Raw genomic sequence first — 24521 nt, 5'->3', positions numbered from 1 at the left:
CACCCCTCTGTTGGAAGTCTGGAAAATGAGTCTGAAGGGCTAAGACTGGATCACAGACATCAGTCAAAATTAGACTATAGGCTCAGGCTCCTGGAGGGCGGATACCAAATCTCACCAGATTCTGAACCCCAGCTGAGTGACCAACTGTCCTCTTTGCCCAAGACCGTTCTGATTTTACTACTGAAAGTCTTGCATTTTGGGAAATCCCTCAGTGCTGGGCAAACCCGACCAGGCAGTCACCTAAATCACAGCCTAGAGCGGTCTTTGGGACATGGTCTCATCACCCAGCAAATATTTGTCAGTTAGTTTAAGTGAAAGATATTGAAGGTCTGAGCGGGAACGTGGAGGTCAAAACGGAGAGGAAAAGGCAGACGTGAGAAACAGAGGAAAAACCAGCTAAAGCTGGAGGAGGCTTGGATGAGTAACACGATGGGGAGAGAAGAATCAAGTGATGGGGACATGGGTGGTACCACCAGTTTTGACAGGAAAGAAATGAGGAGGGAATGATATGGAGGAAAAGGTGAGACAGAGCAAGGCTGAGGCTCCAACGGAACATTCAAGGGCTTCTGTTCAGAAGGCTTCTAGCTCAAGGGTTCCCAAACCTGAGTGAGCAGCAGAGTGCCCTGGTGGGGGGCTGGTTAAAGCAGCTTACTGGGCCCCATCCCCAGAGCTTCTGATGTCATAGGTCTGGGTGGAGCCCAAGAATCTGCATTTCTAACAAGTTCCCAGGTGATGCTGATGCTGCTGGTCTGGGGACCACACTTTGAGAATGATTATGAGAGATAAACAGTGGTGAGGCTCAGAGGAGGTCAGGGCTGCACAGCTACAGCTGTGTGCATCAGGGTCTGATGGTGGCAGAAAAAGCAAGGAAGAAAACTGGGGTCTGAGATGGCAACAGATGCCCGTGTGCAAATGAAAGGACCAGTAGTAACGGTGACCCCACGTTCCAAACCTTTGTGTGGTCATGTGCATGACCATCCTTTTCTCTGGCCATTAAAAGGATTCTAAAGTTTGTTTCAAATGAAGAATAGACATTTTAAGGCGTAATTAGTGATGGGATATTGGCTCTTCAAATATGGTACCGTGAACTTATTCAAGATGGTATCATTGAGTGTAAATAAACATTATTAATGAAATTAAATACTGCTTCTTACTAATTAAGCAATCCTGGCATAGGGGTTTAACCTCTGACTTGATTTATCATTGGTTAGTTAGAAATAATCATATAACTGTAAAGCTCTAACCTAATTTTAACATGATCATTGACTGATTTGGGCATTTTTTTTTTTCTTTGGTACGCGGGCCTCTCACCGCTGTGGCCTCTCCTGCTGCGGAGCACAGGCTCCGGACGCGCAGGCTCAGCGGCCATGGCTCACGGGCCCAGCCACTCCGAGGCATGTGGGATCCTCCCGGACCGGGGCACGAACCCGCGTCCCCTGCATCGGCAGGCGGACTCTCAACCACTGCGCCACCAGGGAGGCCCCGATTTGGGCATTTTTGACGCTTCACTCTCTTACATCCAAAATCTACTCCCTGTACGCCCATCGATTTCTCTCATATTCTTTTCACCTGGAGAAACATGAGGGGCCACATCGGCAGAGAGAAACTCTTCCCTTCCTCCAAATGCTGTTAAAGATGATCCCAGAATTTTTTTTTTTTTTTTTTTTTTTTGGCCACATGACATGCGGGATCCTAGTTCCCCAACCAGGGATCATGCCCTCACCCCTTGCATTGGAAGAGCGGAGTCTCAACCACTGGACTGCCAGGGAAGTCACGATCCCATAAATTCTGGGAAGCTTTGCCTGAGTAGGTAAAACTATAACTGAATCTCTTGTTTTCAACAGTCAACCACCCTCCCCGGAAATGGAAACGAGCAAAGTAGCAAGAGATTCTCCATTCTCGCCAGCGCCCCAGGGGAAACGGCCAGAGTGGCCCACCTCCCAGACTCCAGCCCCGCTGACCACGCTGCAAATCCCGAGCGCTTCTAGCCTTCAGCTTGAGACCTACCAGCCAGCGGTGAACTCCACGTGGGCATCAAAGAAGCCGGTGACCTGGCCGGTGGCCACCTTCCAACCCTCGATGCGAGCTCGGATCAGGCCCTCTCTTTTTCGATTTCTCACCACCTTCACCAGCCCGGGGTAGCGTTTGTGGACATACTCCTCCAAAGGGGCCTTCAGCTCCTCTACAAATGACAAAACACAGGAAGGTCCGTAAACGTGTCAAATGTGCATCCAACCCACCGTGAGGCCGACAGATCTTCAGTTAGTCCAGAGATTGCAGAAAATTTTGCATGTTAGTCATTTTAGTAGAAAAGTCAACTTGGTCCCAGTGATTCAGGAGACATCTCTGACTGATGTCCTTCGGGATTTCTTTCTGACCCTCCCTCCTTCCTTGGCCAGCATTCCTGTGCCCCCACTGTCCCCTGGGTCTTGTTTATCAATTTTATATGGGTTTTTCCATCTGCACATATGCTGGTTCTCACAGAATGTGTTCTGGGAGGTCCAGACCCAGAGTCACACCCTAGATGCAACATTAACAGGGTTTGTGCTTTGGTCACAGGATGTGAAAGAAATCCTTGCTCAGCAGTAGAAACGCTACCTTGATGGTGAAAGAAGGCCATCAGGGCTTGAACACTCCCTCCTGCCACCAGCAGGTGGTACAAAGTGCATGATCTATATGATCTAATTTAATCCTTACGGCCACCCTAGGTGGTTGCTAGATTAATCCCATTAATTAACTAGATGAATTCCACACTGCAAATTAAGAACAGTCTTAGGGAGACTAACCTGTCCCAAGGTCACAACCTAGGAACAGAAGAGCTGAAACATGGGTCACATGCGTCTAATTCCACAGACGTAAAGGGATACCTTTGCGTACTTGAGAATCACTGTCTCATCACAAGGAAAAAAACATTATTTTAAATTTTTTGTATCTATATGAGATGAGAATATTAACTAAACCGACTGTGGTAATCACTTCACAGTATATGTCAGTCAATCATTATGCTGCACCCCCTAAACTTAGGCAGTGCTGTATGTCAATTATATCTCAGTAAAATTGGGGGAAAACCAGCAGGTGTCGAAGGATGGACAGGGAAGGGTTGACAGAGAGAGGATTCTGAGATATGCACACTCCAAGGATGCGCCCTCGGAGAGCCTCGGGGGTCCAGAAGCAGCCCAGCTGACTCAGATGTGAGTGGTCCACAGACAATACTTTTGGAGACATCGTCACCTCTGACCTTGCTCTAGAAAAACCCACAAGGCTGTATTTACGGACACTGTGCAGACCCCTCACTTCCTAGTTATACACAGCAATGTCTGGCAAATTAAAGCCATACACTTGCAGCGCATGTCGAGGCTGCCCTCTCTAGGTCATGGCTGTTGTCCCTGGGAACGATGCAGCCATGCGACCCAGGAACAAGTACAGAAAGTGGGGGGTTTAGATGGATGGGAGTGAAAGAGCCCCCAAGGGTACAGAGACATGACGTAGTTCCTGTCAGCTAAAGGCATGGATGGTGGGGGAACAGGAGTGTCATGGGCTGAATTGTGTAACCCCCCCCAAATTCATCTGTTAAAGCCCTAATACCCAGTAACTCAGAATGTGACCATATTTGGATATAGGGCCTTTAAAGAGATGATTAAGTTAAAATGAGGTCCTTAGGGTAGGTCTTAATCCAATCTGAGCAGTGTCCTTAAGAAGAAGAGATTTGAACACACGCACAGCCCCCAGGAGCACGCACACAGAGGAAGGACCATACAAGGACACGGAGATGGTGGCCGACGGCAAAGCAAGAACAGAGGCCTCAGGAAAAACCAACCCTGCCAACACCTTGATCTTGGACTTCCAGCCTCCAGAAAAGTGAGAAAATAAATGTTGTTGTTTAAGTCACCCAGTCTGTGGTACTTTGCTATAGCAGCCCTAGCGAACTAATACAGGGAGGAATTAGTTTGGAAAGGAGAAAAAAATAGAACCTGGGTGGAGAAGGGGCAGAAACTCTAAGGGGGCACAAGGTGGTCGGGTGTTCATACTGGACTCAGACTGCCTTGGGTTCAGAACGCTGTGCTACCTTTTACTACCTGAGTGACCCTGGGCAATTTAGCCAGTCAATGTGTGCCTCAGTTCCCTCACCTACCGAAGGGGGACGGTAATACAGTCATCCCTCAGTATTTGCAGGTTCCAGGACCCCCAGGGATACCAAATCCACAGATGTTCAAGTCCCTTACAGTTGGTCATCTGTACCTGCAGGCTTCACATCCAGGGATACTGAGGGCTGACAGCAACAGTATGGATACCACAGGGTTGTGGTGAGGATTACAGATGTTCATAAATTCAAGAATGCTCAGAATTATCCCTGGCACAGTGTAAACGCTCAACACGGAGTAGCTGATATGAGTAATTAACTTCCCTCTTTCCCTCAATATAAGTTTAGGGCAAAGCAGCCCAGGGAGCCTGAGGAAGCCATGTCCAAGATGGAGAAATAGGCCTGTAAACCAGAACTCTGGTTCTCAAACTGGAGGCCACCAACAGCGTCAACTGGAGGGGCTGAAATGGACTGCTGGGTCCCTCGCCCACAGAGTTCACTTTCAGAAGGTCTAGGCTGGGGCACCCATGCTCTGGGTACGGGGAACCACACTTTGAGAACCACTGAGTTTGAATGTTTGGCAGGTAGCATTACACCCTCAGTAAGTTATCTATTGTCTGTCTTTTTGCCCGGTTTGCTATCATCTTTGCCATCATCCCAGAGCCGGTGAGGGGCCTGGTGCAGAAGCCAGGCTGTGGGGACCGTCGAATTCTTCACTCAGCCAGGTACATGGGACTGGGGTGACCCAAAGAATTTTCAGCTTTTAGAGACCATCTCCTGACTGAAGGTTGGCTGCATTTTCCCGTCTGTTCATTAAATTTCTTGGAACAAGAATGCTAGCAAGAAGGCTGGACGGGCCATGCTTGCTTGGTTTTTCATTTACTCCCCTCGAGTGCTGGGTGGGTGGGCAGGCGATGAGGGACACACCATGGAAGGCAAAGGTTTCATTTCCCAATCCCTGTATGTGATTCTGGACCCAATAATGTATTGAGTTGTGCCCGGCTTGGATTTAAAATCAAGTCAATGGACCCACAGAATAATACGGTGGGAATCCTGCTCACCCTCTAGGGTTGGCCTGGGATGGCAGGAGTCTCAAGAATCTCTGTAAGTTCAGGGAGAACATTCTGGACGCTGAGTGCCAGGTGCCACGACAGGGACCTGCAGGCATGGTTGACCTTCAGCTGCCAGGCGACCTGGGACCCTGAGGTGCTCTGCCCTGCAACTGGATGTCAGGTCCCAGCCATGCCGGTCACCATGTCTAAGTATCAAGTGCTCTCCACCTTTGTTCAGCGGTTGTGACTGAGCCTTGAGAGGAGAGAGATAAACAGGCATTTACAAGTTTGGCAAAAAAGAGTGAGGTTTGCTACCACTGCCCTTCAACATCTCCGGGCTAGTGGGATATGAATATTAAAGTGCTTTGAAAAGTTTAAAGGGATAAAAGGATAATGCCTCATCATTTGGTACTGGCCTATGGTTGCTAAGAATAAATAAGATTTACATATAAAGCCCTTGACATGCATTCAAAATCTTATTTCTGATACTAATTGGTCTATTAATATTATTCACATGGATTCATTTTATAATACCCCATGAACAAGAGCACATCCTTCTAGCTAGTCAATATCATTTTAAACTCCAGGCACCATCATTTTATAGCAGTAGTCACCAGCCTCCATCTTTCAAGATTCAGTGACACATTGTTCCAGACACAATTGAAGTGACGCCCTGGGATCTTTCATGGGAACACGAAGGGAGATGCCAGCATCTGACTAGCAGGGCTCGAGAACAAGAGACACTGAGAAGGCTTCATTTTCCAATCCCTGTATGTGATTCTGGACCCAATAATGTATTGGGTTGTGCCCCGGCTTGGATTTAAAATCAATTCGGACACAAGCACTCCCTTGAGATGCTTACAATCTGGGCAAGGAGATGAGACATGTTCAAAAAATTCCAATATTGAGGAGCTAAGGGCCAAAGAAAAATGGTCGTAGAGGGAAAGTGTGATGGAGGGTCGGGGGGAAGGTCACAAAGGGAGAAATGATTTTGGCTGCGGGTGTCCAAGGAGAAGGTCGTATCTGAGTTAATCAGCAGGTTTGGACGTGTGCTCTCACTACTCCAGAATACACAAGCACACAGCAAAACACAGGCGTGGAACTGGATCTGCTGAGGCGACAGTCACTAGCGTCTGGGAGACTGGGAAAATGCCATTAATCAGAAAAGAGGAAAAGAAGAGAAGCGGAAGTTGATGGGTTCACCTGGGGACAGGTTGAGCGGCTAGCAGACCTTTGGGGGCTGAGTGCTGAAGCAGGATAATGGTCCAGAGTGAGAAGACAGGGCACAGAGCGTCAGGGACATGGTGGGGAGAGACGATGGCACAGGAGGGAGTGAGAGTTCCAGAAGAAGACTCAGAACCCCACTTTGGGAAACGTGTGCATCCAGGAGGCAGGAAGCAGAGCTAGAGGACAAGACGGGCTAGAAACAGCATCACAGGGGCAGAATCCTATCAAGCGTAGAGTTTCCAAAAGAAGAATCTGTGCATTCATTTCATAAATATTTATAGAGCGCCTACGTGGTTGAAAATGACACAATCCCTGTTTTCAAAGAGTTATTCAACATCCAGTGTCAGGGAAATCAAATGAGTTAGAGAAAATGAGAGCTGAGAACAGGCCGCTGATCTAGACAAACAGTAGCTTCCTGATGGGAACAGTGAGAAAAAAGAATTCCCTTCTGGACGCAGCTGGGCCCTTCGGGGACAAGGTTAGCTTAGGGAGAAGTGGATGAGTAGGGCAGCTCAGGAGAGATTTCCAGAAAGGCTGGTCCTGGTGGAACAGAGTTGTGACAGCCTGAGGGCATTGGGGTGTTGAGATTTCAAAGTTGCTTTAAAGTGAGAAAGCCCACGAGTTAACTGAATAAAAACAAGGCCTCCAGACTCACCATGGAAGGAAACAAATTCTCAACCTGACAGCGGTAAGAAATGTCACACCCATCACCTAAGATCCTTTATCATCCTTAACAGATGAAACCATTCCTGGACATTATAATGACAGCTAAGAAAAACATTTTACATACGATTTTTCTCACCTACAGACTCAGAGAAGAAAACAAAAACTCACTTCTGCAAAAATAAATGTTTACCTACCAATGTTATGAAATCCAATACTAAATTGGTCTAGAGCCATTTGGGAATGCTTGTGTTTCTTAAGGTTTTGGTAAGTAGCACTTGAGGGTCAAGAGGGGAAAGGCAACCACTGCCCGTGACTGGAAGGGACCAGACGGGAGATATATCTACTCCTTAACAATAAAAGGACCGCCTGTCATCCAGGCTTAAGGAGTAGACGTTGACAGAAAGAAAGTGACAAACAGTGAGAACTAAAGCAAAAAACATTATTACAGAATTATATCCAGATCGCACAATTCCAGAGATATTAGAGAATAAAACATCAGCCTAGTCTCTTGTCTCTAAACCCTGCTCAGAAAAAAGTGTGGACATAGAAGGCATCTCCACCTGCTCGCAAAACTAGTGCATGAACCTGGGTACCACACAGACGTGGGCTTGGAAGTGGCCACACCGTCCGGGGTTGGGCCCCATCCGTACCTCTTAACCCGCGAGTTATCAAGTCTTGCTGATGAGACTTACTGAACGTTGTAATTCTCCTCAAGGTATGGAGACTCAAGAGAATCAGTCTAAGTTTAGATGGTGTTTCTCAAACTTTAACCTGCGTGAAAATCACCAGTAGGTCTGGGGTGTGGCCCAAGAACTTGCATTTCCAACGAGCTCCATGAGGCTGCCACTGCTGCTCTGGTGAACGCACTTGGAGTAGCTCTGACTTAGAGCTGACCCCCTATCCAACCCCACCTGTGACGAATTAACCCCTGTGCACAGAATAGGTCTCATGCGAACTGGGCAGACGTTCCAGAATCCCGGTGTTGGCCACCGCCTGTCTCTGCTTTTCCCACTGCCTGGGCCTTCTTGTTCCGCCTTGTCTGTAAGATGGAACCCCTTGGAGATGACCTCAACCCCTTGAGGTTGCCCCAATACAGCAACCTCACCATTAGTCCCTTGACAAGGACCCCTGATGTTCCTGGCTTCTGCTCTCACTCCCACAATCTATTACAATGACAAGTGGTACAATTCTACCAACACTGCTTCTGCTGCCATCCGTGCCACCATCACCATCACAGCCACTTAGAACCAACAGTTCTCCCTGCCAACAGCTGCTGAGGTGTGGGCATGCTGCTCGCTGGGAATGCATGGGTTGTGACAGCTGGGATGAGAAAACAGCACATATGGCATGTTCCAATTAAAAACAAAAAACAAAAAAAAAAACCCCGCCTGCCTCAAAGCCAGAGTTCCTCAGAATGTGAGATTCCGCTCTACCTAGGAATCACCTGGCAGGTGACGCAGGTTCCCGGGCTGCCCTAGGCAGTTCTAATTTAGTGGGCTTCGGTGGGGTTGACCCAGCACTCCAGATGATTCTCCCACAAACCCAGAACTTCTCAAATGCACTGCCTGATTTTTCTTTCATTGTTTTTTTACCGTGGTTAGATACACATAAAGTTAACCTTTTTGACCATTTTAAAGTGTACAATGGCGTTAAGTGCTTTCACAGTGTGGTGCAACCTTCACTGCTATCTAGTTTCAGAACTTCTCATCACCCCCAAAGGAAACTTCACACCCATTAAGCAGTCACTCTCCGTGTCCTGCCCTCCCCGCAGCCCCTGGCGACCACTAATCTGCTCTCCATCTTGGCCTCTTCTGGATAATTCATAAAAATAGAATCATACAAGATGCGGCCTTTTGTATCTGTAAGCCCTGGTCGATTTTGAAGGGGCGGGGGCTGAAGTATTTTTTTTGAGTGTGAATTTAAATCCCTAGGCCTTACTGAAGGTCTGATTCTTGTTCTGCTGCCCATTAGCTTTTCTGATCCCCATTCTGGTAATTTGGTTCACTGGAAGCTTCTTTGCAAAGCCCCTCTGGACTCATTAAAGGGGGTTCTAGCCTCTCAGAGGGGAGGATCCAACCCATGGATCTGTGTTCACACCCCCAGTGTCCCCCCTGACACCAGCCTTTCTCCCCATCCCTGATGGAAACTTCCAGCTCACCATACTTGGGGACTTTAAGTCAGCAGAGGGAAAAAACACGGTCCTTAACACAGATTCAGCGCAGCCGTTAGGCACGATGCCCTACATTTCTGCAGTGCCTTTTTTTTGAGATTTCTTTTTTTTTTTAATATGTGAATCAGCCATGATGCCACTGAAAGAAAACAAAAAATAGATTAAGAACACCTGGATTTTCAGGCATGCCTGAGAATACCTTTATGCCTGAAATAACTAACCAAAACTAAAGGCATAAAAGTGGCCAAAGATCAATAATGCATTTTTTTAAGTAATGTTTTTTTAATTTAAAAAGGGAAGGGGGAGAAACCTCATGCAATATGTGGGTTTCTATCTGTCAGATGGAGTTAGTTAAGTCCCAGAAACGAATCTGGGCTTTGAAGGACCTGAAGTTTATATAATCTGAAGGATCCCCTTTAAGAAAACGAAAAAAAAAATCTCTTTTGTAAATTTTACAAAAACCCACAGGCCTGTGAACCACTGTTAGGCTCCCTACCCACTGCCGCCTCCACACAAGCGAGGGGCCCCAATCATGAGTTTCCATAGCTTCAAGGTGAGTACACCCTGTGAGGCGGGCTTCTTGGATGCAAAATTGCTCTTTGGCTGACAATCACTACTTTTCAAACATTTCAAATACTATGTTTGTCTGTATCTATAATAAAATACTGATATCCCCTAATTGCTAGCCAAAGCTGACTAAAAATGTCAGCTCATCATGAAATGCTCCAAAATACTACTCAGATGAGTTCTCCTCTCGTATTTAACTCGAGAATGCTCTCTCTTGTAAACCCGTAAAATTCCTCGAGTTTTGCTTTCACATTTACTGAATCCTAATTAAGGATATTCTGTTGTAACTGCTTTACCTCTGGCAACTCTTTCTACCCTCATCAGCACTCTGTGAGGTAAGGGGTATTATGATCCCCATTTTATGGAGAAAGAAACTGAGGCCCAGAGAGGGTAAGCACTCGGCTGAAAGTCACACAGTTCATAAGCGGCATGCCTGCCCTCCTTGTCATTCTGCCTGATTCCTGCGGATGCAAGGCCGTGAAAACTGAAGTCGTTCATCTGCTCGTGCAGAACTCAGCCTTGAACGTGGGAAGTCGAGGCCTGACTCAGGCCTGGCCAGGAACTGGCTCTCTCTGGAACTCTGAAGCCCCCATTTTTCTGCTCTGGGCACACTTTTCCAGCCATCCGTCCACTGACAGTGGTTGGCCCTCTCCAGAGAAGAAGCCCCCCCTGGCTGATTGAGAGGCTCCAAGGGAGGGGGTAACAAGGATAACCGGCTGAACTTCAAACTCCTCCAAACAACCCCACTAAACTCTGAAGGGACAGCAGTGACGTAAGAGCCACGCCCCTCCCCTCCGCTGCCACGCCCACCGCTCCGTTGCATGGACCTGGCGAGTGTGTAAAAACCCAAGACGAAATAACCCAGAAGGCGTCTATACTGTATGTTTCATTCTCTGGGCATCGCTCAGCTTTGTGGACTTAAATAATGCATTTTCTGACTACAGGAGTGAAAAAGAGGTGAGGCGAGAGCCAGAAATTTTGGGAAGAATGGGGGAGATTAAAAAGGGATGTTTTTGCTCTGTATGAAAGCATTTTAAAGGCGATTCCATAGTGAGATCAAAGCAAGGAGAAAAGAAAGCGAAAGACAAAAAGAAGCAAGAAAAAAGATGTGAGGTGCAAAATACCGAGGTGTTAAACTAAATATATCACACGGAGTTGTGCATTCAGGAGAGGGGCTTTGAAAAGGAAAGCCATCTCTGCTTTCAACTCCTTTGTTAAGAAATTCCTCTCCACCGCTTCTTCCATTTAAATTTCATCTTTAAAAAAAAATAAATACAAGGAGCCCAAACCAACAGGAAAACACCGCAATGCCTCTAGGGGTGCCTCCAGATTGCTCCCCCAAATTAAGAGCGTTCCCCTATCTCACCCCATCAAAAGGCAGTTGAAAGTCCGGTACTTGCAGCTGATTCTAATAATAACATGTGAATTTAAGCGATAAAATTTGTCTGCAGCCTGGAGTGTGTTTTTCTTTCATTATGTTTCTTATTTACTGAGATATTGATTCTGAACGCTCTGAAGCTGGCAATCCTCTTCCTTTAAATAACCAAAGTCACCGTCATTAAGGGGGCTCGGGGGGAGCAAAACGGCACACAGGAAACAGGAAACCCTGGAGAGAACAGGGTCACAGCGTGGCGCTTGGTCACTTCTTGGAGTTTTCTTTAAGTGCAGCTGGCAGCCAGGAATGGAATAAGTAGAGTACAGCCTCTGGTCAGTTTCCCTTTCTCCAGTATTTTGGGGACCTCTGTATTCAGAGCCCTGAATTCTCCAAGGTCAAAGGCAGTATGGGTCCTGTGCAAAGAAAAAAATGCTTATGCACGCTCACCAAAAACTGGTGCAGGTGAAGGTGTCAGGTAGCACGAAAATGTTCTATAAATAGCAGCTTTGATTAGGGTCCAAGAGGTTTGCAGAACCTAACATGTCTCTTCTAGCCCAGGGGAGACGATCAAGATCTAGAACAGCCAAAGACAGGCAATGACCGGTCAGAACAGATGCGAGCTGTAAGGCCACGCCGGGATGTGCCGGCTGAACAGCAGCTCTGCAGATCCCCAACCATCACCGCACCTGACGGTCACACACGGGGCCCTCATTCGGACTGAAGACTCGAAAAGTACTCCCAGGGTGCACAGAGCAGGGATGTTCTGAGGTGGAAAAAGAATGAAAACGGAGAGGTCTCTGGGAGGGAGGGTACCTTGGGGCCACGTGCATTTGTGGATCACTGCGCTCCTACACGGAGCCTGGGGGCACCTGAGAGGCAGTGACGCACCTGGTCAGGAGCATTCATCGTGAGCTGCTGCACGATGTCAGGGTAAACAGTTAATAGGGATAATACTGGTCCCTACCTGAGAGGGCTGTTTGGGGGATCAAATAAGTGGATGCATGCAAAGCGCTTAGCTCAGTGCCAGGAACACAGAAGCACTCGATAGATGTTAAAATGATTACTCATTTTTTATTGCGTGTGTCGCTGTATACTGAAGGGAGAGTGGACACGTCTTGGGAAACAATGAGATGAATCTGGTAAGGGGACAGGAGGGCTGCGGGGGAGGGAGTCTTAAACCGGAAGGAAGCGGAAAAGCACAGAGGGAGGTGACAGTCCCCAGGGAGGAGGCCCCAGAGTCCTGGTTCCGGGACGAGGATGGCTGAGTTGGAGCCCCGGCTCCTGCAAATTCTGGCTGCGCTGCCGTGGATTACAGCACTTCCCTCTCTGAACTTGAACTTCTTTTTTAAAATGGATATCAATGACCATCTCCCAGTGTCAAAGGGCGTGGTCAAGACTCCAGGAGATGCGTGCTCAGTTAGCACCATGGAGTCGTGCCCAGGAGGGGAAAGGGAGTGTCAGAGCCCCTCTGCATTTGTGCTGCCCAATCCGGCGTTTCTTGACATCCTACAGGGTGTCAGGCCCCCTTGAGACCAGACATCTGATGTGTAAGACAAGGAAGCTAGCGGCCAGGCTGGACCTGGCCCTCAGGATTCAGAAGGCAGCCATCCTGCCCTAAGGGTAAGAGGAAAGGAAAAGATTTGTTCCAAACTGTGTGCAGGTGCCGGGCACAGTCCCTCCCAGACCCTACAGCACAGCCTGAGGCCACAGAGCCTCTGCCCGGTAAGCAACTCAGAGCTCACAGCTAAAGTGACCTAAAGGTACTCTTGGCAATGCCAACTCAAGGATCCACCTCGCTTTTCGAAGAAAATAACATTAAAGCTCCAACACCACTTTTTGGGGAACAAAGGTGAAAATGGCCATGGCTGGCCTTCCTGACGATATTGCCACCAACCCCTGGGCTTTCTTTTCTTTTCTTTTACTTTATTTTATTTTTATTATTATTTTTTTTACCTTTCCTTTTTTTTACATCTTTATTGGGGTATAACTGCTTTACAGTGGTGTGTTAGTTTCTGCTTTATAACAAAGTGAATCAGTTATACATATACATATGTTCCCATATCTCCTCCCTCTTGCGTCTCCCTCCTACCCTCCCTATCCCACCCCTCTAGGTGGTCACAAAGCACCGAGCTGATCGCCCTGTGCTATGCGGCTGCTTCCCACTAGCTATCTGTTTTACGTTTGGTAGTGTATATATGTGCATGCCACTCTCTCACTTTGTCACAGCTCACCCTTCCCCCTCCCCATATCCTCAAGTCCATTCTCTAGTAGGTCTGTGTCTTTATTCCTGTCTTACCCCTAGGTTCTTCATGACATTTTTTTTCTTAAATTCCATATATATGTGTTAGCATATGGTATTTGTCTTTCTCTTTCTGACTTACTTCACTCTGTATGACAGACTCTAGGTCTTAATCCACCCTTCCCTCTGTCTCATCTGTCAGCTTCTCTGATCTCCAGCCTGGGCTAGGCTGTTCAAGGAGCCTTTTTTTTTAATCCCTCCTGCTCTGCGGCTGCTCAGCGTTGTCACGGGACGTGGTCAAGCTGTCCCTCCTCAATCCCGTGGCCCAGCAAGATCCTCCATCTCTGACTGGGACTCTCTCTCTGAAACTCCAATCCACCCATCAATTCTTACATGTCAAATCCCATTGCACGCCTCCCTCTCTATGCCCCAAGCACCTGTGCCTTGAGATCCGGGTTTGTCTACTTCCCCCCACTGCTGTTTCCTCCCATCCACATGTCCAAGTTCTAACTGTCTCTCATGGTCCAACTCAGGTTCCACATCCTTCTCAAAGGCCTCATTTATTTCCCCAACTTGTGGGAACTCCAGGTGCGAATCTCATGGATGTTGTTACAACATTTGGGGTCCATCGTCTGCCTGTCCACCCTGCCCCCTCCATTTCTGAAGACTTCCTCCATGGTTACTGGTGTGTGGTAGTTCTATGCATGACCCTGCCCTCCTGGCCACAGTTGACAGGTCCGACGAAGGGTATGTGACCCAAACTAGAGCACCAGTTCCCTTCCCTGGGATTCCCCTGGAGAGGTGGTCCTGTCTCCCTAAAGTGGCTGAAGCTGTAATTACAATGTCAACTTTGGGCTATCTTTGCAGCCATATTTCCCTCCAGATGGCCTGGAAAACTGGAGGTGGCCAGGCTTCCCAAGCCGACAGGGGAACAGAAGGGCTCAGAGACCGTGGAGACCCGGGACAGAGAAACCTGACAATGTCTGAGTGCCTGGGTCTCACTTTCCCTTGGGTCAGCCTCATGCCCATCCCTGGGGTGTATCAGCCCCTCCAGGACCTTATATTGTTGGGTGTTACCTAATGGGAGCTCAAAATCTGATCACTTTCAACACAGTTTTTGGATTACTCCTGATTCTGCAGGAATGCAACCCATTCCCCTTAGTATCATAGTCAAGGTCACCAAGACTAACACAGAAACTTTTCCTCCACTGGAGGCTGGGCTGGAAGATAAAAAAACCAATCAGATTTTTAAAGACACAGTGTCACATAAATGGACTAAATGACCAAAGAAGTTTGCTTGAACATGTGTCTACCACAACTCAAGTAATGGGGCTCTTGGGCATTTATCCCAAGGAAATGAAACTTTATTTTCACACCAACATCTGTACACCAATGTTCATAGCACCGTTATGTGTAAAAACCCCAAACTGAAACAATCCAAATGTCCTTCACAGGTGAAGGGTTAAACAGACTTGGTAAACCCACACCATGGAACACTGTGCAGAAGGAAGAAGCCAATCACAAAGGTTATGGTTCAATTTACAGAATATTCTTGAAATAACAGAATTCTAGAGATGATGAACAGACTAGTGGTTGTTAGGGGTGAGGTAAGGGGAGTTGGGTGGTAATAAAGGGGTAGCATGGGGGAGCTTTGCGGTGATGGGGCAGTTCTGTACCTGAACTGTGGGGAATCTCACCTGTGATCAAATTGTATAGAAACACCTCCCCACACACACACACGTTAAACTGGTGAAATCGGTATAAGCTCTGATCATACAATTTGTGGATCGCACCAGAGTCAATTTATAGGTTGTGATTAATGCACTAGAGTTTAGCAAGATGTTACCAGTGGGGGAAAATAAGTGAAGGGCACATAAGACCCCTTGTACCTTTGTGCAACTTTTTGTGAATCTAGAATTATTTCAAAATAACAAGGTTTTTTGTTGTCATCACTTTTTTTAAGCCAGTTAGCGTACGAAGCTTTAGCCGGGGTTCTCACACTATCTCTTGTGTAAAAATATACACACTCCTTCTTCTCCTCTCCTCCCCATGGCCTAAAATACACAGGGAGGAATGTAAACGCACAACCTAATTGTGATTACAGACCCACGGAGCAAATGCCGTCACACTGCAGTGATCTGGTTGGGGACAAAAACAAGCATTATTTCCAATCAGGAAGGCTCTTTACAAGCGGGGGAGAGGCAGGCAGATGCTGTCCCAGTAAGGAAGCCTGGCCCAGCGTGGAGCTGTGTGATAACAAGGTGTCTCTTGGCTACTTTACTCAGAGCCTCGACAACACAGGAAAAGTGTTATCTTCCTGAAACACAAGACCTCTCCTATCTCTGCAGTTATAAACCAAGAAGAAAAGCAAACAGTGTCCGTATGCCTTCTCCAAAATCCCTTTTGAAAGCCCAGAGGGTTGAACCTTCCACTGAAAAAAGTTCTAACTTGAGCCATCCTTCTTTCAACCGTTGAACATACCAACCAAGAGAAGACCTTGATCAGGTGTGCTTGCTCCACGGGGAAATATTAGTGACAAGGTCTACAGCCACCAAGAGCATCGAGAGATGCAAATCATGATGATTGGAGATAGGTGGTTTGGGGGACCTAAATCAAAACAACTAGAGTATTGAAGCCAAGATACGTACAACAATGCCAAATACAAAAACTCCCAAGATGATGCCAGTGGAAGTAGAAAGAAACACTTTGCACACATGCCGTTTAAAGGAACGTATTCAGTGATCCCTATAACTTGGTGTGCAAGGCACTGGGAACGTAGCACAGAAGGAACTATGGTTCTTGCTCTCAAGGGTCTTATAGTTTAAAGATGGGCAAGTGCACAGAGGCAATTCAGTGAGCCAAGTGTTGTGCCAAAGTACACACTGATGCCTGGGAGCAGAGGCCCCCAACCCAGCCACACCTGGGAAATCCAGGAGGGCTTCCCAGCAGAAGTGACACAGAAGTAGAATGTTGAGGAATAAGCTGGAGCTGGCAAATCAAATACCACCACAAGTGCACTCAACAGTTATGCCCTTTGTTATACTGCCAGGACCTGTGCTACATGCTTTACAAGTATTACCTCGAAAGCTTGTAATTTAAACCCTGCATAAAAGCCACTATCATCCCCAGTTTACTCAAGCTCAGAAAAGGTAGGTGACTTGGCCAAGACCTCCACATACTATTGCCTAAGGAAAAGAGGAAGAAAGTTTTTCAAAAGTAGTTAAAAACTATTGACAAGACATGTATTATATATATAATCTTATGTATTAAAGATTGTAACAGTGGAAACGAAGAAGCTTCTAATATTATTTCAACTTGATGGCTAAAGTTACCCCTCAGTTTGGAAGGCACAGTAAAATTCCCTGGAATCTGGACTTGACATATCCAAACGGTGAACTCAATCCCTCTCCCAAACCTATGCTACCGTACTCCTTATCTTAGTGGATGGCAGCAACCTGTCCTGTCACCGGAGCCAGGACCCTGGGAGTCCTCTTTGACCCCTCCCTCCTCTTTACCCTCCTTCATAACCAATCAGTCCTCATGTGAGTCAGCCTCAATGTTTCCAAATGTAAAATATTTTAGCATACGAAAACAGGATATTTCAAATAAGTGGTGAGGATGAATTATTAAATACATCGAGATAACCATACTTTGAGACAAGGGTCTCTAGGTTAAAACTTTCTCACACCTGATACAAAAATATGTAATCTGTTGGAATTTATTTTGAAAAGAAATATTTACCTGTAAGAAAACATGCATGAATATTTGAACCTTCTAGGGACCATGAATAACTTTCTTAGGATGTTACTAAAGGAAAAGACTGATGGATTTGACTATATAAAAATGTAAACTTTAGGCTTGTCTAAAAATACTGTAAACAAATTAAAGTGAAAGCTCAAATTGAGAGAACTATCTATGAAATGAATGTAAAAAGTTTTTAAATATATACAAAGTTCTTATAAATTAATAAGATAAATATTCCAATAGAAAAAACATGAGTGTCATTATTAATGGGCAAATCCCTAAAAAAGAAATATGGTCAAATGTATGAAAAACTGTTCAATATCACTAATATTCACAAAATGCAGATCTAAAAATGATATGCCATTTTTCACTCATCAGAACAGCAAAGATGACAAAGATTAATAAGACTTGGTGTTGGTGAGGATACAGAGAAAGAGATAGTTTCGTATACTTTTCATGGGACAGTACACATATCTGGAGAACAAGTTATCAATTCCTATTAAAAGTTCTTAAAAATAAGTATGGAACTTCTGGGATAAGATAATAGATTTGACTCGTGAATTGGACAAAAGTCACTGAAAACTACAATAAAGGGATTAAAAAAAATAAAATAAACCCATAACCTTCCAAGGGCAGAGAAGACAGAAGACGAGACATCAACCGTGAAGTTGGGGAGGCTGGAAAGCGGATTCACAGATCGACAGATGTGTCCAACCCCTCTGCTGTCAAACCCTGGAAGTCCAAGCACTCAGAGTGTGTGTGTGTGTGTGTGTGTGTGTGTGTGTACATATATATAACAATGTGAAATATTCCATTTTACTTTACAGTTCAGTGATATTAAGTACAATCACATTGTTGTGCAAGCACGTTACCACCATCCATCTCCAGAACGTTTTCATCTTCCCAAACTGAAACTCTGTATCCATTAAACACTAACTCCCCATTTTCCCTCCCCCAGCCCCCAGCTGCCTAATCACCTCTTAAGAAGTAATCATGAGCTGACAACAGGCTCGGGGGAGGGGAGAGAAAGCCTCCAAGGTGGGAGATAGAAACTAAATAACAAAGAAAAAAAGCACCTTCTGGAAACAGAACACACAGGGAAAAAACTGAAAAACAAAACATTATTAATATCCTCCAAGGGATCAGAAAACATATTGCTTCCATTAAATAAAAACAATACGCTATAAAAAGGAACTCTCAGAGAATAAAAATGAGGAACTGGAAGCAGAATCATGATAGCAGATATAAAAAACTGAATAGAATGGAAGGGAGATAAAACTGAAGAAAGCAAATATATCAGAGCAAAAAGATAAGGAAAGGTAAGGAAGCAGAGAAAAGATAAGAAAATTGGGGGTTCAGTTTAGGAGGTTTAATAATGGAATACAGTGGGAGATGCTGAAAGAGATAACTGAGAAAAAATGGGGAGGCATTATCAATTAAATATTCCAAGAAATTTTCTGAAAACTGACATTAGATTCCAGATTGAAGCCACTGGATGACCTACACCAAGGCTCATCACTGTGAATTTCCAAACTCTGCAAACAAAATGAAGATTCAAGCTTCCAGAAAGGAAAGAAACACGCAAAAGATCAGGAATCAGGACTCTTGTTTCTTCTAAAAAACACTGAAAGACAGAAGATAATGGAGCAAACCCATCAATATTCTGAAAGGTGATACCTAACTCAATCAGGCCATCATTCACACAGAAGATTTAGGGAAAAGCTTTCTTCAGACATGGATAATCGCAAAAGATTTTATCTTCCTTGTAATATTTCTCAAGAAACTTCTAGATGTTGAGTTTCACCAGAATCAGTATGTAAACCAAGAAAGAGAGAGGCATGGGGTCCAACATAGGTGGGGGGCAAAGGAGATCTCCAGGAGGATGGGGAAGGGAGACAGATCCACCATGGCCAACCATCACATGGGAGCGGTGTGGCTTGAGGCAGACGGGTTGAGGGTTATCGTTACCATCTCTCCTGCAACCTGACCACACTTAAAGCTGAGGGGAGATCATCCGAATAAGTCTGGTCCCCATCCTTCCCTATAATTAGATGTTCTGACCAGAGACTGACTAGGTTTGTGCTGGTTTTCCATGCCTGCGGCTTGGACCAGCTGAGGTCATTCATTTCATCCTTATGCTCTGACCTCCTCCTGAACATAGGCAGTACGCCTTGATGAGGTCCGAACCAGAAAATAGAGGACACGTCATTCCATCTGTCCAGATTTTTGCCTTCTACCCAGTACCTGGTTCACACGATAGCCCTGCCAGGTGCCCCCACTGGGGTAAGCCCTGTATTTCCCTGGGGTCATTGATGACCTAGCTGACTCCCCAGAAGAGGTTTTTGTAACTCTTAGGAAAGCACAAAGGTCAATTTCTTGTTCTTGACATGGTAGGATAACGAGTATTTATTAGTAAGTACTTTTTTTTTTTTAAAATAAAGGTGTCAGACAAATGAATCTATTTATGAAACAGAAACAGACTCACGGACATAGAGAACAGACTTGTGGTTGCCAACGGGGAGGGGCTAGGGGAAGGATGGAGTGGGAGGTTGGGGTTAGCAGATGGAAGCTGTTATATAGAGAATGGATAAACAACAAGGTCCTACTGTACAGCACAGAGAACTACATTCAGTATCCTATGGTAAACCATAATGGAAAAGAATATTTTAAAAATGTATATATATGTACAACTGAATCACTTTGCTGTACAGAAGAAATTAACACAATCTTGCAAATCGACTATACTTCTATTTAAAAAAAGAAAAAAAAATTTAAATCAAATAAAGGAGTCAGGAAAACTAAGCAAGAAAAAACAAAAGGTATCCAGATTGGAAAGCAAGAAATAAAATCATCACTATTTGAAGAGGATATGAAAGGAGAACGGTAAGTTAGTCACTGGACTGACTGAGTTTATGGTCTCAGAGGGACGCTGGGTAGCCACCTAGGAGGCAGAAGACACACAGGTGTGGAGCTCGGGGGATGGCTTTGGAGGTCAGCAGAATGTGCACAGTGGAGGAGGCTGCCCAGTGTATCCTGATGGTGAGAACCATGAGTGACCCCAACTAAAGCACAAAGCCGAGGAAAAGGACGACTGAAGGACAATCAGAAGACAGTGGTGCCAGGGCCTCCAGAAGAGAAAGATGCCGAGAAGGAAGCTGCCAGCAATGTCAGATGTGGCCGGATTGGAGAAGGAAGTGCCCGCTGGATGTGGTGAGCAGTGATTTTGCCTGACTGATTTCAGTGTAATAATGCACAAAGGTACAAAGAATTGCTTCTTACTTGGGATTAATTTAGGCCAATGTCAATATTCAAGCTGAATGAAACAAACGACTTGAAAAAACAAAAACTAAAAGGGAAAATCCCTGACTTGCCTGTGTACCCAGATCCAGAGTTACCTGGCTTTATTCACACTTTCCCCAAGCCAGTCTTTTTTTTTTTTTTGTAAGTTCTTTAAAAACCTCTTTTTTCTTAATTTATTTTTTTATACAGCAGGTTCTTATTAGTTATCTATTTTATACATATTAGTGTATGCATGTCAATCCCAATCTCCTAATTCATCCCACCACCACCCCCCGACCACGCTTTCCCCCCTTGGTGTCCATACGTTTGTTCTCTATATCTGTGTCTCTATTTCTGCCCTGCAAACTGGTTCACTTGTACCATTTTTCTAGATTCCACACATATATGTTAACATACGATATTTGTTTTCCTCTTTCTGACTTACTTCACTCTGTATGACAGTCTCTAGATCCATCCACGTCTCTACAAATGACCCAATTTCACTCCTTTTTATGGCTGAGTAATATTGCATTGTATATATGTACCACATCTTCTTTATCCATTCGTCTCTTGATGGGCATTTAGGTTGCTTCCATGACCTGGCTATTGTAAACAGTGCTGCAGTGAACATTGGGGTGCATATGTCTTTTTGAACTATGGTTTTCTCTGGGTATATGCCCAGTAGTGGGATTGCTGGGTCATATGGTAATTCTATTTTTAGTTTTTTAAGGAACCTCCATACTGTTCTCCATAGTGGCTGTATCAATTTACATTCCCACCAACAGTGCAAGAGAGTTCCCTTTTCTCCACACCCTCCCCAGCATTTGTTATTTGTAGATTTTCTGACGATGCCCATTCTAACTGATGTGAGGTGATGCCTCATTGTAGTTTTGATTTGCATTTCTCTAATGATTAGTGATGTTGAGCAGCTTTTCATGTGCTTCTTGGCCATCTGTGTGTCTTCTTTGGAGAAATGACTACTTAGGTCTTCTGCTCATTTTTGGATTGGGTTGTTTGTTTTTTTACTATTAAGCTGCATGAGCTGTTTATATATTTTGGAGATTAATCCTTTGTCCGTTGATTCGTTTTCAAATATTTTCTCCCATTCTGAGGGTTGTATTTTCATCTGGTTTATAGTTTCCTTTGCTGTGAAAAAGGCTTTAAGTTTCATAAGGTCCCATTTGTTTATTTTTGTTTTTATTTCGATTACTCTAGGAGGTGGGTCAAAAAAGATCTTGCTGTCATTTATGTCAAAGAGTGTTCTTCCTATGCTTGCCGCTAAGAGCTTTATAGTGTCCGGTCTTACATTTAGGTTGTTAATCCAGTTTGTGTTTATTTTTGTGTATGGTGTTAGGGAGTGTTCTAATTTCATTCTTTCACATGTACCTGTCCAGTTTTCCCAGCATCACTTACTGAAGAGACTGTCTTTTCTCCATTGTATATCCTTGCCTCCTTTGTCACAGATTAGTTGACCATAGGTGTGTGGGTTTATCTCTGGGCTTTCTATCCTGTTCCATTGACATATATTTCTGTTTTTGTGCCAGTACCATATTGTCTTGATTACTGTAGCTTTGTAGTATAGTCTGAAATCAGGGAGTCTGATTTCTCCAGCTTCGTTTTTTTTTCCCTCAAAACTGCTTTGGCTATTTGGGGTCTTTTGTGTCTTGATACAAATTTTAAGATTTTTTTTTGTCTAGTTCTGTAAAAAATGCCATTGGTAATTTGATAGGGATTGCACTGAATCTGTACATTGCTTTGGGTAGTACAGTCATTTCACAATACTGATTCTTCCACTGCAAGAACATGGTATATCTCTCCATCTGTTTGTGTCTTCTTTGACTTCTTTCATCAGTGTCTTATAGTTTTCTGCATACAGGTCTTTTACCTCCTTATGTAGGTTTATTCCTAGGTATTTTATTCTTTTTGTTGCAATGGTGAATGGGACTGTTTCCTTAATTTCTCTTTCTGATCTTTTGTTGTTAGTGTATAGGAATGCAAGAGATTTCTGTGCATTAATTTTGTACCCTGCAACTTTACTGATTAGCTCTACTAGATTTCTGGTGGCATCTTTAGGATTTTCTATGTATAGTATCATGTCATCTACAAACAGTTACAGTTTTATTTCTTCTTTTCCAATTTGGATTCTTTTTATTTCTTTTTCTTCTCTGATTGCCATGGCTAAAACTTCCAAAACTATGTTGAATAATAGTAGCGAGAGTGTACATTCTTGTCTTGTTCCTGATCTTAGAGGAAATGCTTTCAGTTTTTCACCATTGACTATGATGTTTGCTGTGGGTCTGTTGTATATGGCCTTTATTATGTTGAGGTAGGCTCCCTCTGTGCCCCCTTTCTAGAGAGTTTTTATTATAAATGGACGTTGAGTTTCGTCAAAAGCTTTTTCTGCATCTATTGAGATGATCATATGTTTTTTCTCCTTCAATTTGTTAATATGGTGTATCACATTGATTGATTTGCATACATTGAAGAATCCTTGCATCCCTGGGATAAATCCCACTTGATCATGGTGTATGATCCTTTTAATGTATTCTCGGATTCTGTTTGCTAGTAGTTTGTTGAGGATTTCTGCATCTACATTCATCAGTGATATTGGTCTGTAATTTTCTTTCTTTGTAGTATCTTTGTCTGGTTTTGGTATCAGGGTGATGGTGGCCTCGTAGAATGAGTTTGGGAGTGTTCCTTCCTCTGCAGTTTTTTGGAAGAGTTTGAGAAGAATGGGTGTTAGCTCTTCTCTAAATGTTTGATAGAATTCGCCTGTGAAGCCATCTGGTCCTGGACTTTTGTTTGTTGGAAGATTTTTAATCAGTTTCTATTTCATTACTTGTGATTGGTCGGTTCATATTTTCTATTTCTTCCTGGTTCAGTCTTGGAAGGTTATACCTTTCTAAGAATTTGTGCATTTCTTCCAGGTTGTCCATTTTATTGGTATACAGTTGCTTGTAGTAGTCTCTTATGATGCTTTGTATTTCTGTGGTGTCCATTGTAACTTCTCCTTTTTCCTTTCTAATTTTAGTAATTTGTGTCCTCTCCCTCTTTTTGATGAGTCTGGCTAATGGTTTATCAATTTTGTTTATCTTCTCAAAGAACCAGCTTTTAGTTTTATTGATCTTTGCTATTGTTTCCTTTGTTTCTATTTCATTTATTTCTGCTCTGATCTTTATGATTTCTTTCCTTCTACTAACTTTGGGTTTTGTTTGTTCTTCTTTCTCTAGTTCCTTTAGGTGTAAGGTTAGATTGTTTATTTGAGATTTTTCTTGTTTCTTGAGGTAGGCTTGTATTGCTATAAACTTCCCTATTAGAACTGCTTTTGCTGCATCCCATAGGGTTTGGATCATTGTGTTTTCATTTTCATTTGTCTCCAGGTATTTTTTGATTTCCTCTTTGATTTCCTCAGTTATCTCTTGGTTATTTAGGAATGTATTGTTTAGCCTCCACATGTTTGTGTTTTTTATGGTTTTCTTTCCTGTAATTGATTTCTAATCTCACAGTGTTGTGGTCGGAAAAGATGCTTGATATGATTTCTATTTTCTTAAATTTACCGAGGCTTGATTTGTGACCCAAGATGTGATCTATCCTGGAGCATGTTCCATGTGCACTTGAGAAGAAAGTGTAATCTGCTGGTTTTGGATGGAATGTCCTATAAATATCAATTAAATCTATCTGGTCTATTGTGTCATTTAAAGCTTGTGTTTCCTTAATAATTTTCTGTCTGGATGATCTGTCCATTGGTGTAAGTGAGGTGTTAAAAGTCCCCCACTATTATTGTGTTACTTTCAATTTCCTCTTTTATAACTGTTAGCATTTGCCTTATGTATTGAGGTGCCCCTATGTTGGGTGCATATATATTTATAACTGTTATATCTTCCTGGATTGATCCCTTGATCATTATGTAGTGTCCTTCCTTGTCTCTTATAAATTCTTTATTTTAAAGTCAATTTTATCTGATATGAGTATTGTTACTCCAGCTTTCTTTTGATTTCCACTCACATGGAATATCTTTTTCCATCCCCTCACTTTCAGTCTGTATGTGTCCCTAGGTCTGAAGTGGGTCTCTTGTAGACAGCATATATATATGGGTCTTGTTCTTGTGTCCATTCAGCAAG

General features: G+C 44.2%; 1 protein-coding gene across 1 annotated transcript in view; it reads right to left on the bottom strand.

The window, feature by feature from the left end:
- Positions 1 to 24521, bottom strand: part of GALNT17 (polypeptide N-acetylgalactosaminyltransferase 17) — a 448716-nt gene that overhangs the window by 194083 nt on the left and 230112 nt on the right. Inside the window, exon 4 of the mRNA XM_067705964.1 lies at positions 2008 to 2182. Within this exon, the coding sequence (XP_067562065.1) occupies positions 2008 to 2182 (175 nt within the window). The remainder of the gene's footprint in view (positions 1 to 2007; positions 2183 to 24521) is intronic.

Source organism: Pseudorca crassidens, chromosome 15, assembly GCF_039906515.1.
Source record: "Pseudorca crassidens isolate mPseCra1 chromosome 15, mPseCra1.hap1, whole genome shotgun sequence".
NCBI lineage: Eukaryota > Metazoa > Chordata > Mammalia > Artiodactyla > Delphinidae > Pseudorca > Pseudorca crassidens.
The sequence above is the reverse complement of the archived record's forward strand: the minus strand, read 5'-3'. Positions and strand labels throughout refer to the sequence as shown.